The sequence below is a fragment of the Uloborus diversus genome, chromosome 1, assembly GCF_026930045.1.
Source record: "Uloborus diversus isolate 005 chromosome 1, Udiv.v.3.1, whole genome shotgun sequence".
In the NCBI taxonomy this organism is placed as follows: Eukaryota; Metazoa; Arthropoda; class Arachnida; order Araneae; family Uloboridae; genus Uloborus; species Uloborus diversus.
In genome coordinates this window covers 209,903,408-209,915,995 of record NC_072731.1, presented here as the reverse complement: position 1 = coordinate 209,915,995, position 12,588 = coordinate 209,903,408, and the positions used below count along the sequence as shown (strand labels likewise).

General features: G+C 36.2%; 1 protein-coding gene across 1 annotated transcript in view; it reads left to right on the top strand.

Annotated features, from left to right (window-relative positions):
• Window positions 1-12,588, top strand: part of LOC129218469 (ETS homologous factor-like) — a 186,357-nt gene that overhangs the window by 125,908 nt on the left and 47,861 nt on the right. The window contains exon 2 of the mRNA XM_054852752.1: window positions 10,175-10,253. Coding sequence (XP_054708727.1) covers window positions 10,175-10,253 — 79 coding nt within the window. The remainder of the gene's footprint in view (window positions 1-10,174; window positions 10,254-12,588) is intronic.

Genomic DNA, 12,588 nt, shown 5'->3' with positions numbered 1-12,588 from the left:
TATAGTCGCTATTAGAGTACATATGTATACTATTTTTAAGCAAATCTTTGCATTACGTGATGAAGTTTTACGGTCACGCTGAACGAGAGAAAAACGTTCCATTCAGCAACTCTAAAGGAGCGATTGGCACCCAAACAAATTCACTCGTGGGTACATCTGTGTACCGAATTTCGTTTAACTCCATGCGTTACATTTTGAGTGAAATTGGTCACAAAATAGTGCTCACAAAAACACTGATATTTGACGAAAATGGTTGAAATGGGTTAGCTCCACATAAAACATGTAAATCCGTAAAAATTTGAATCTAAAAAGGTTTCATGACTTCAATAGTTCTTTAGATTTTGGACATACGAGTAATTATAAAATAAAAAATCATTTAATTTCCACTGTAAATGAACAACTTTTGCATCTACAGCGCAACTGAAGAAGCCAGCGAGTTAAAAGACAAATTTTCAATGAACACGAAGATATTTCGGAGTTACTAAGCCCTGCTTCTTTAGGACAAGGAAATGGAATTTGTGACAAATATAGGATGCTATTGTCGCACAGGCTCTGTTCTTTTCATCGATTGTAGGAAAGATCTCTTGCATCTTCTAAATGCGTGTTTGCAATTTTCAATCGTAATTTGTTCCTTTACCTTTCAGCTTTCTTCAACTTTCACTTCAGATTCGAATAACTAACTTCTTATCCATGGAGTCAAATTTTAAAGCTTAGAAGTGCTTATATATTTATTTTTGTTTGTTGTACGAATTTATTCATCACTTCGACCACCAATGCTAATTATTCTAACCTGTTTTGCTTCTTAGTTTTACAATAAATCAATTCTGTATGTATTATATTCTCATGTATTATTATATTCGTACGATATTGTAGGCGAGTAGTTCCCAAACTTTTTCGAATCGCGGCACCTCTTGAAGATTTCAAGTTTTCTCGTGGCATCCTACTCTATATATTGGTGCTAAGGGGTCTTCGCGACACCCTTCGCCTCTCTCTGAGGCACGCACTTTGGGAGCCCCTGTTGTAGGCTATAATATGTTTTTAAAAATTAAACATTAAAAAAAAAAAATCTGCTCCAAAAAATGCTGTGGAACTCAGAGTTTTCTTTTACATCACCGATCATAAACTTTTTCTTTTCGCAAACACTTAGCACGTACACAGTTACAGTTTACTGACTGGCAACTTTTGTTTTATTGGCGGAGATATGAACGTCTGATGAAGTGCTGCCATACGGATGAGCTGTTCGATTTGGCCTCTCTTGACTCATCTGAACAGGCGATTGAACCTTGACGGCAGAAAATTCCATTTGAGGTCACTGTCTCCGTGAAGCAGTAAAGTCTTCGAATACTAGGACACTAAACGAACGTCAACCATCTCCAATGTGTGTTTTGGTAATCGCCTGCAAATGTGCTTGACCCATACGCAAGACTGGTCAAAGGTTATTCCATGGAAAACCGAGTAATGATGCTTAAATGTCTCTCAGTGTTCCGATTGAGATTCCTCCGGTCAATCGATTTGCCTAGTTAGGTCGTCGCCGAAGCATGAATTTGAACGACAAAAACATCGTCCGTGGTAAATATCTGAATCAAGTTGTGTTTTTAGGCTACGAGTTATATTTCGTTAGGAATGATGTGGGGGCATTTTTCAAAAAGATTCATCTCCCCTCTATCGAGTATTTTAGGGTCTATTATCCGCCTCTCCTCCATTTCGTGCGAAAGTTGATACAAAATGTTTTTCTATTTGCTTTTTCATTGGTGTAAAAGCGGAGCTTATGGGGCGGGACAAGATCTTTTCTTGCCGCATTGCAACTTGTATTAGTTTCCTTGCGAGTATCTTTTGAGGATGCTGAAATCTGGCAGTATAATTAGCTAAATAATACAGTATTGAATCTCTACGTGTGGCTCTCTGATTCTGGGCTTTTAAAACAAAAATCAATCAAAATATTGTCCTCGTCTTGATTTCTTTCTTAACCAATGTATGCAATCAATTTTTGCATCAGTGTTCTTACCTTAATCTCTACCACCTACTTAAAATGCTAGCAGGTATACACACTTCTTGCATTTTGATAAGTCGGTGCTTATAATACGATAAATGTACTAAAATTCATTAAGAGCCGCCTAATTGTAAAGGAATAAAATACAATAATTTTTGAAATAGGATCGCTCATGCTGGCCTTCAATTTGTTGTTTGTAACTTTTTTCTAATAATTTTTCTTTTCAACTGAGATGTATTTGGAGTAATACTTTATTAGCTACGAGCACCTCGTAAAAAATTTCAGTTAGCTCAATTTAGTAGTCTCATTTTGTTCTTTTCTGTAAATAGTATTAGGCAACGCATACCGTAGTATAAAGTCAAATTACTGTGCATCCACTGAACTTTTTGAGGAATTTTTTTTTTTTTTTTTAGATTTCATTCTGTCATCAGCAAGTTAAAATAACACGTCTAGAGCTTGACAGCATTCTTGCCTACCAAAACTTTTTAACTAAGTAGAAAAAGTTACACCGAAGTAACTTAGATGAACCTAACTCTATTGACCTATTCCAATGGATTATTTGACATTATGATGTGAAGAAAAAATAAGCTTTGAATTGGAATCATACGATCACAGATACTGTTAGTGGAATGTTTGTGATCTCTTCCGGCCATCCCTCCGCTGTTGAGGTTTCGGATGCATCACCGTTACTGAAGAGGGAAATAAACTTGATTCCTGAATGAGTTAGGCCTGGTCGTCCACCCTGCGGAGGAAGTCACTCAACTTGAGATGGTGGATGCAGAACTGTGCGGAGAGAGAGAGAGAGTCGGATACCGTGACCATCAGTCGTTGACCACTCAACTGCGCGTGAGGGAGTCACGCGTGACTGGCGTTTGCGGACCATCTGAGCGTGAATCGACCTTCCCCGCCCTCCCTCCTTAGCTCTGAAGTTCTCCGGTAGTTTCCGCGGTTCTCCCCCGGCGACAATGGCCTCTTCTTTTGGAACTTTCATGGGGTGCACTTCCTAAAAAATGGTTCTTGGTTGAATTCTAGGATCTACACAGATCTCGCTGACCGATTCTGAAGTAATCCATTCTTGCTATGGTTTATGTCGATTACTACTCGTCCTAGATATCACCTGACGGATCTTGAGTGAAAACTTTGATTGAATTTGCTGAAAAGATTACTTACAATTCATACCAAACCTAGCTGATGGATTTAGAATGTATTCATCGAACTTTCTGATAAAAAATGAACGATTACTTAGGACTGCCACCAGATTTTGGTGACTTATCTATAAGAAAATCACAGGCACTACTAATACTTAACCAATAGTTGTATAAGGCCTTTCTCTAGTGCATCGTAAGTACAGTTCGGCATCTTGTACATTTACTTGGTACAGATAACATACATTGTTAAGCAGATTTTGCTAGCTCTTTGATACGGTTATTTACAACTGATACCAGATTTTTCTGCGAGGATTAGAATTTACTCGCATGTTTTACTGATACTTACCACTAGTACCAAGTTTTCTGATGAAATTTTAATGAATGCTCATATCTTGATAGTGCAACAGAACTGTTAACTAAAACTGCAATTAGATTTTTCTGACGACTCTTGAGGTAGTTCTCAGATTTTAACCGATAGTAAGATACGTTTGCTTACTACTAAGTTTAGGTCTTGTTCTTCCCCTCGTAATATCAGAGAGCGGATTTATTGATCTGGTATGACTCCATCATATCAGAAAGAAGAATAGTAACAGCAACAGACCTTGTTTACAAATCATGAATGAATTCACGGATCTTGCTATTTTATAGGGGCGTTCACAACTAGTACCAGGTCATACCGTTGGATCGGGTATGAATTCGTTGGTTTAACTACGATATTTTTACTGCATGCTAGTAATGTCAAGTCGGTTTGGATGGATATGCAGGATCCTATTGAAGTATCAGATATGATACTGTGGTTATCTATTCGTACTATCGAATCATGCTGTCAGATCTGGGATAAATTTATATAAATTTCCTGGTAAGCGCGCGCGAAGGAAAAAATATGTATGGTTTGAACATGATTTAGTGAACGAATCTTGAATGCCTAGTAGGGACATGAACGTGATTATTTCAAATTAGAAATAAATCTTTTTGATGGACTCTTTCAACGTTCAGAAGTTTAGTTTAGTATCGTTTATGGTGAATTTCATCACTATTTTGTGACTCTTTATTAAGATTAAATGCTGTTTTGCAGTCATTTGTTTGGGAAGGATTTGTTTTTTGTTTCTCACGTACTCCATGTCAAATTTGGACAAACTCAAAATGAATTCGAGAATGCAAACATTGTCATTTGAAGCTTGTCCTTGTGTTGAAATAACGATTACTTTTCTTCAAATTCAGAGCCATTTGCTACAAATGTCGAACAATACGACTCAATGTTAATTGTTAACTCATACAACACACAAGGTTGATTTTAAGAAACGAGAAGTGTCAAATCTTTGAATATCAGTGAAACTAGCCGCTACAATATGCTTATACTTGAAGTCCTGAATCGTAAAATAAGTAGCGACATGTCCGACATCTTGGGGGCTAAACGATGCTTTCTTCCGATGTCTTCTGCGGTAAAGTAGCGTGTTTTGCTTCTTGATTGTGATTTTTTATTGACTCAATGTCTATGATAGACAGTGTCAATGATAGACAATGACTATGATAGACTCAGTGTCTATGATAGGCATTGACTTAATAAAAAATCACAATCAAGAAGCAAAATACGCTACTTTATTATACCAGACATAGGAAGAATGTGGCATTTAGCCCCAAGATAATAGATGTGTCGCCTCTTAAGCAACGATCTAGAGATTTACTTGTCCTAACTGCAGGGAATGCAATTAAATAGGAGCTGCATCTTCAAAAATCGTATTCTAACTTGATAACACTTTCGATTTCACTAAACTTTTATCATTGAAAGAGATTGAAATGTATTTCTTGAACAGAACGTGGGAGCCAACTCCCGAAACAGAAACCTCTGAAGGAGATAATGTTTTCAGAGTAGGAATTTATTCCGAAGGAATCTGCGATGCGGGCTAGTGATGGATGCATCGAGAGCGAGTTCCGGTGAGAGCAAACGTAAACTCTCTCCACGGGCGGCAAAATAATGCTCTTAACCCTTGCTTCCGTGCGAGGTCTGTGACTCCCGGGCGCTGTGGGTGGTCTGCACCCTGAGAATTCACATATCGCTTTGCCATTGGCTAAATAAGTTGTTTTGCCGAAATGAAATATTGGGTTTTTGGGGAGAAAGGTGGTAAAAGCAATTTTCATCTTTTTCTTCATAGAAAATGCATCCGAATTTACAATTTAAGTGTTTTCATGACGCACACACACATACCTACATACACACGCGCATACATATATGCACACATACATACATACACACGCGCATACATATATGCACACATACATACATACATTTATATTCTGCTTCTTTTCGGTGACATAGTGCAAAAGATGGCTGATATAACTAATATATTTCTACTACCCCAAAATTTCTATATAATTATTTAAGTTATCGAAAATTTCATGTCCCGTTCAAGATTTTGTGTATTCTTTTCGTCAGCGAAGACCAATAAATAAATAAATAAATAAATAAAATAAAATAAATAAATAAATAAAAAACTCAGAAGAAAAACTTATGGAATAAAGTTCGGAATTCATTCAAGAAAAAAAAGAAAAACCTATGTTTTTAGTCAGCATGTTTGAAATTTGACGTTCTAAAAATATTCGCATCTGAATTTCGATATCGTTTGAAAGGGAAAAGAATTTTCATCTTACATTTAAAAACAATGTACTGTGGAATTTAGTGATCCGTAAATTAAATAGAAAGCCCGTGGACAGAATCGCTATTTTGCGAAACACGGTACTTTTTTTTTTTTCGAATTCTGAAAGCGATTCGGACATTGGAGTTCTACTGTACTTTCATACTTGTGTAGAATACAGGAGACGTTAAAGCATAAGATCATGGATTTGAAATCGTATCAGTAATCAGATCATTTGATTTAAAGATGTGTCTTTAGCTGTTATTTTTCACTGAAGCAAAGACTAATGTGCGAGTTAATTTACGCTGACGTATGTGAATGGTCATCATAATGGTCAACTGTCAAATAAATTCAGTAATCTGTGACTTCGCCGTTAATCCATGACTTCTATTTATCACTTCCTTACATTTTTTTATATACTACTAGCCGCCTGCGGCGACCAGCTGGTCCGCCTTTTTACGACATTCGCCTTTTTGCACCAGGGTTGCCGTCTTCAGCGGCTGCTTAGACAATTTAGCGACGGTATTAATTAATGTTTTTCTCTATATATACATATTATCACTCGCCTTTTTACGCCAATGTTTCCACGCCTTCGGCGGCTGCTTAAATAAATTTCGTGGCGGTATCAGTAAATCTATATCTATCTATATCATTAGTATTTTCAATAACATATTTTCTATATCTAACTCCAGCTCTGTCGTTTGGAATATTTTTAAAGGAGGGGGCGGGGAGACACAAACGGCGTACTCTTCAAGCAAATTTTGTTGAAAAATAAGAAAAAACACTTCCACTTTTTGTGAAAGCATTGTTTTTTCAAAGTCATGGTGTGTGTATGGGGGGGGAGGCATTGACACCCCGTTGAAGTTCCTTAAATGACAGGCATGTCTCTTTTTTGCTGGCCATCTAAAAAATCGACCTCTATATTTGTCTATCTATCTATACGATCTATGCATATCCACCTCTGACAGTAATTAACAATCTTTTTTCATTTATATTATTAATTCGAAAAAAAAAACATTTTTTGTACACTCAATCTGGATCTATCTCTGTATCTACCCTGACCTAACCGCCAATCCGTAACAGAAACAAAGCTCATGCAAAAAACCGCGGGCGTTACTCGTTTAATTAAAATAGCCTGTAAAAAAAAGCTCTATGTTCCCCGTAGTGTACAAAAAGTAGCGCTTGTAAAAAGATAAAAAACTAAAAAAAAAGGGGTGAAGAGAAAGCAAACGATTTTAGTTGGATACCATGATGAGGTAAGTTTGGAACTCAGCCGGCAAGCGAACAGTTCGTGTTGTGTTTTGCATTTAAAAAATTGTTAAAAAATAAACTATTGCGTATTTTTAAAAACTTTTTTCTTCTGAAGGGGGCGGAGTGTTTTTGCTATTATCAACTAAAATTTTAGAATTGAGGATTCAATACTTTTTGCAGGATGGGTTTCGAAAATAACTAAACCCAGAAAAAAATGCAAAATAAAGGTTTTTTCAAAAATGTATAAAAAATACAAAAATTGCTCTTTTTTCAAAATTTTTTCATACATCATATTTAAAATTAAATTTCCGACACTATAGTACAATAAAAAAGTTGTCTGGCGCAATTGGTTCGGGGTCTGTGAGGTTAAAAGTACTAAAAAGTGCTAAAAATCACATAAAACATTAAATAACTTTTTTTCTAATTAAAATATCAAAAATCGAAGCCCGAGGTGCACATCTTCAGGAAAAACTGCACCTGTATACAAAATTTCATCTTTCTAGGCCTTACCGTTTTCCCGGGATGCGCGCCACACACACACACACACACAAATCTTATTTTATTATATGTATAGATATGAGGAATATAGGAATTGAAGAAGTTATTTGATTTAAATATGTGTCCTCATATTTGCATATTTAAGTGGAATTTGGAATTAAGAGAGATGTAGGAATATAGGAGATTATAAGAAATTTTGAAGCTGAAGGCGTCATTTGATTTAAAAACATACCGTGTGTGGAATACAAGAGTAGGAAAAGTACATGAATGGAGAGATTTTAAGAAATAGCAGCTGAAGGCGTAATTTGATTTGAAAACATCTCATCCTATTCGCATATGGAGAACTATACGAGTAGGTGATTGTAGGAAATATGGGAACTGATGTCATCCTATTCGCATAATTATGTGGAATACAGTAGTATGATAAGTATAGGAATAAGAGATAAAAGACATATGAAAGCTGAAGGGGATCATTTGTTTGAAAAATATGTTTTTATTGTTGTCTTTAATGTGTCTTACTGTAGGCTTTTTGGTGAAACAATGAGTAACTTTGCATATCCCTAAGTATTTTTTCTGAATTGAAAAAAAAACAAACCTTTTTTGAAAAATAAAAAGGGATGCTAATCAAGTAGCATTATACGGTACAGTATGGCAACCGTAATGTGTTACATGCACTCATAACACGAGCGTTTCGAAAATCACTTTATGAAGAATGTCTCAATAATTTAATATCTTAATTTAAAAGATGCACTACGCGAAAAAAATCATAGAACAAATAAGAATATTATTTATTACGGTGACTGGAAAAAATTCCAGCTTAAGACAAAAGACGTACTATTTTACAAGTTATACATTTTCCTTTAAAATGTTCATAAAAACTAAGAAAAGAAAGTTTCACAATCTTTTAGACTTTGAATAATCAGGGGTATAAGTGAGTGGTTGAAGAAAAAAAAAAAAAAAAACTCCTAAATAAAAATAATGTTCGGAAAAAAATTAAAAAATACAATCTATCTGCTATGAAGAGAAAATGATCGTTTGTTTATTTGCCAGTGCAGTCCCTCATTTCATAGTATAACAACGGCCGTGTTCAAAACAGCTCTCGAAAATATCTCTTATCAAATTGGCATGAGAGTGATTCTTCCAACTTTAGTGAACTACCACCTCCCTCTTCATACCTCGCCGATAACAATGATGACACTCGAGCAGATATTAGGATCTAAGTGGGTCATGTTCGAAAGGGATAGCCAAAAACGTGTTTGGAATATTGTTTACGTTCTGTCGGAGGGACTCGGGAGTTCATTGCTTCTTGTGAAAATGAACTCTGCAAAGAACTGATACCGATAATATACGCAAGTAAATCATTTAAGTTGATCATGCGCATTTATGTGATTAAGTAAGTAGCATCTTCAACTTTAAGTCCGTACGATCAGGGACGGCGAGATGCCATGTTAGTTTAGTCGGAAACTAGGGTCCCTTGAGGGGTCGGTCCATTATGGAATTGAAGCAGTATAAATTTTATAAGTTTTTTGGGGGCTAGGGGGCTGGCAGCCAAACTGACAAGGGGTCTGTCTTAGCTCTCGGTGACCCTGCGTATGATATTTTGATCTGTACTTTGCGATATCTAACCGAAAGGTGACGCAAAATTATCTGAGAGAATGAACTTCATATCATTTTCAAAATAAATATTTGTTTCTTTTTTTATAAATGAAAACTTTTCTTTCTTGAATTATATATTAGGTACAGAAATGCAGAGATATTGGTAAAGTTTTTTTTTTTTTTCCAACTCATGAAAATACTCCTTGACACTTATTTTTAAGTGAAATTCATTTCGGATTAGTGAAATGTTAAGGAACCATTATAATGATCAATTAAACTTAAAAAAAGAAGAGAATGAGAAGGTATGAGGAGAGAAAGATGAGGATGAGAAGAAGAGGATGTAATCTCCTTCTCCTATCTTCTTTCTGAGGATGAGAAAGAAGATGAGAGGGGAAAGAGAAAACTTGTACCATTTTGATTTTTCACCTTTAGAATATTTTGTGTCTAAAAATGTTTACAAAGATTAAAATGTAACATTTTAAAAATCCAAATTCCCCTCCCCTCCTTTCTTCCACGATGCGATATTGTTACTCAAGATACTAAATGTGAAAATACACTTGAATAATTTTTGAGGCTTTATACGTTTTTTGGGGCATCATTAGAAAACACTTTTTCGAGTAAGAATCTTTTCTTACATTACGCCTAGCTAGAATACTGTGATTCAGGCTCGAACAATTGTGATTAAGGCCAATTCGAATCACATAGGGAGAAAGGTTGTATGACATAATTCATCTTGTTGGAAAGTGCAACTGGCCACTTCTTTCCCCCGTTTAAAGGGCTGCTTCATCTGGCTGGTCTTGGCGAGTCGCATCCCTCGCCAAACGGCTGGAACCTCTGCCAATCCCCATCTCTCTCCACACTTTCTTTCCGAAGGAGTTTGTGCTAGGCGGTCGCGGTGACATTTTCGCCTTGATCCTCTCGCGACCTTGTTCTCTCCAAGGCGAAAATACGCGCGCGTTCTTCAGTCGTGCCTCTCCATTCGCGACGAGTAGTTATGTGTGTTTGTGTTGAATCTCCCAGCACGTGACGTGTTGCTGATTGCCTCTTCTTTTTCGCAGGACTTATTACCAATCTCACGGCACCGCACCCCTCCAGCAAAGGACTATGAATACTGACGACTTAGGTCCGGATTTGCAGGTAAGCCACTTCTTGTTTTTGTTAATTATGCAAACAATGCGTCGATTTCATTTTTATATTTTGCTCTCCAGATCCGTCGATTACAGTGAAATAGGAGAAATTTTCCTCCGACTGAAAATTTTTTTCGGGGGACTTTCTGAGAGAGCAGGTTTATGAGATGTTTAATATACAAACTATTTTTGTGACAAATGCTTCTCTTCATCGAGTTTCAACAAAACAATGTACTAATAGTGCACAATTTCAAATTTGCTAAATATTGCTTAAGTTTGCACAGCCAATGACAAAAAACAAAATATTTTGAAGAATTTTTAATTTTTTTTTGGGGGGGGGCATCCTTTTGTTACCCCTCTGTCCCCTCCCCTCTCTCAATTTTATAGATTTCTTACGAAAGAGATTTTGTTAGCTTTTAAAAACAACTGTAAACAAAACTTTGCCGCACCTCCTTCAGATGCCATAAAGTATCCAACGTAATGAGACAAACAACTTTAAGCAATCCCTCAAGTATTTCTATGACTGGGAATTTTCAAAAAAAACACCCATGAAACAACTCCCCTAAAAATTTCAGTAGCGCCTTTTGCTCCATCGATCCCTCTTCGTGGACACCCCTTGCCTATGGGTTAAGCCAGGATTGCCGTTAGAGAGGGGCAAGCGTAGGCGGAACATCATAGTGGTTTTTAGTTGCCCCCCCCCCCCCAGTGCGGATCTCGGAAACTGTTTAAAATTATAGTCTCCTCTTCCCCTAAAGAAACATTTTATGTTATTTTTGGTCAGATGAGGGCAGAAAAAAACGGTTATGTGGCTCTTCCCTGGAATTTTTTTGAAAATGAAGTCCCAAAATTGCAATTTTAAATTATCTTGGTGACATTTCAAAAGAGCGTGGGAGACAGAGGTTCTCTTCTAGGGAAAAGCGGTCACCCTTCCCTGCCCCCCTCTGACAGCGCCTACGCCCCTGCCCCACAAGACCTCTAAAATCTATTTTCGAAGCACCTTGACATTAGCAATCCTGCTTGCGTTCCACCACTTTCCCCTGCCCTTTCCTTTTCCCTTCTCACCCAAAACAAGAGATCGCTTTTTGACTTATAAGATGCGGAAAAGCGATGAAGATAATGTGACAGTGCAAGTACGCTTTTAGAAGAGGGAACACGTTCAGGCATGCAGACATATCATTAAAAAGATAAACCGGGAAATCGAGCGAAAGTAAATTTTTCTAGTAGGAAATATTCGCAAATTAAACAAACTACGTTTTAGAATTTAAATGAATGAAGTCCTTCGACCTATACAGCGCAGTTTTTTGTGATTTAAAAATAATATTTACGCTTGTATAAGAAACATCACATTCAGAATGCGTTCTCGCTACTTTGCACTAGGCATTAGAATCGTACATGACATCGAAGTAACGATTTTCAGCCGTCCACAATCGATATCCGTTAGACCAACGTTTCGCAACCTTTTTTGACCCGCGGGCCGACAAAGCTTTTGAAAAAAAAAAATGCAGGGCTATAGGATTTTCTTTCCTTTTTTTTTTTTTTTGCAAAAATAAATAACTAAATAACACTTTACATGGTATTAAATAAGTGTCACTAAGTTATTTAAATGTAAATACAAGTACTTATTATAATAATTATACATAAGTTAATAAACATTTGTGAGAAATTATAGAAAATTACGAGTATTTATCACAAATTTCAAGTAAAAAATAAAATTGGCCTATAGTTATTATTCTGATTTTTCCTTTTCTTTTTTTAGTTTTATTTAATTAATTTATTTTTTGAGCAAGGAAAGTTTTGTAACGTGAACAAAAATCTTCTGCGGACCCATTCCGGTCAGAATCGCTGACTTAGACTCTCACCAGGCGCCATACAGGTATACGGCTCTATTGGTGTTGAACCTTATACACCAACCACCATGTTTGGAGACAAAACTCTTCGATGGACTCTGAAAGAAAATTAGAAGTTTATAGAATACAGTGTAAACAAAACATTGCTTTTCATACACAACAATGACAACAAACAACGCATAAATTAATGCATGATACTATTTACTCCTATTAACATTGAAAGAAGTAAATAAAATTTTTGCATGAAAATGCAATATGCCTTCTGGTACGAGTATTACATTTACATCTTTATTTGCCTTTATTTACCCGGGGATGGGGGGTCTGATGATATATTGATCGAATGAATATTGAGTGAAATTCATTATTTCATTTCTCTCGTTTTTATCATTTTCATGTAACGTGGTGTCCCACTTCAAGCAATTTTTTTATTAAACTTAATACATTTAAATTCACATCTAACATTTTTTAAAGTGTCAGAAAAAGAAAAAACATACAATT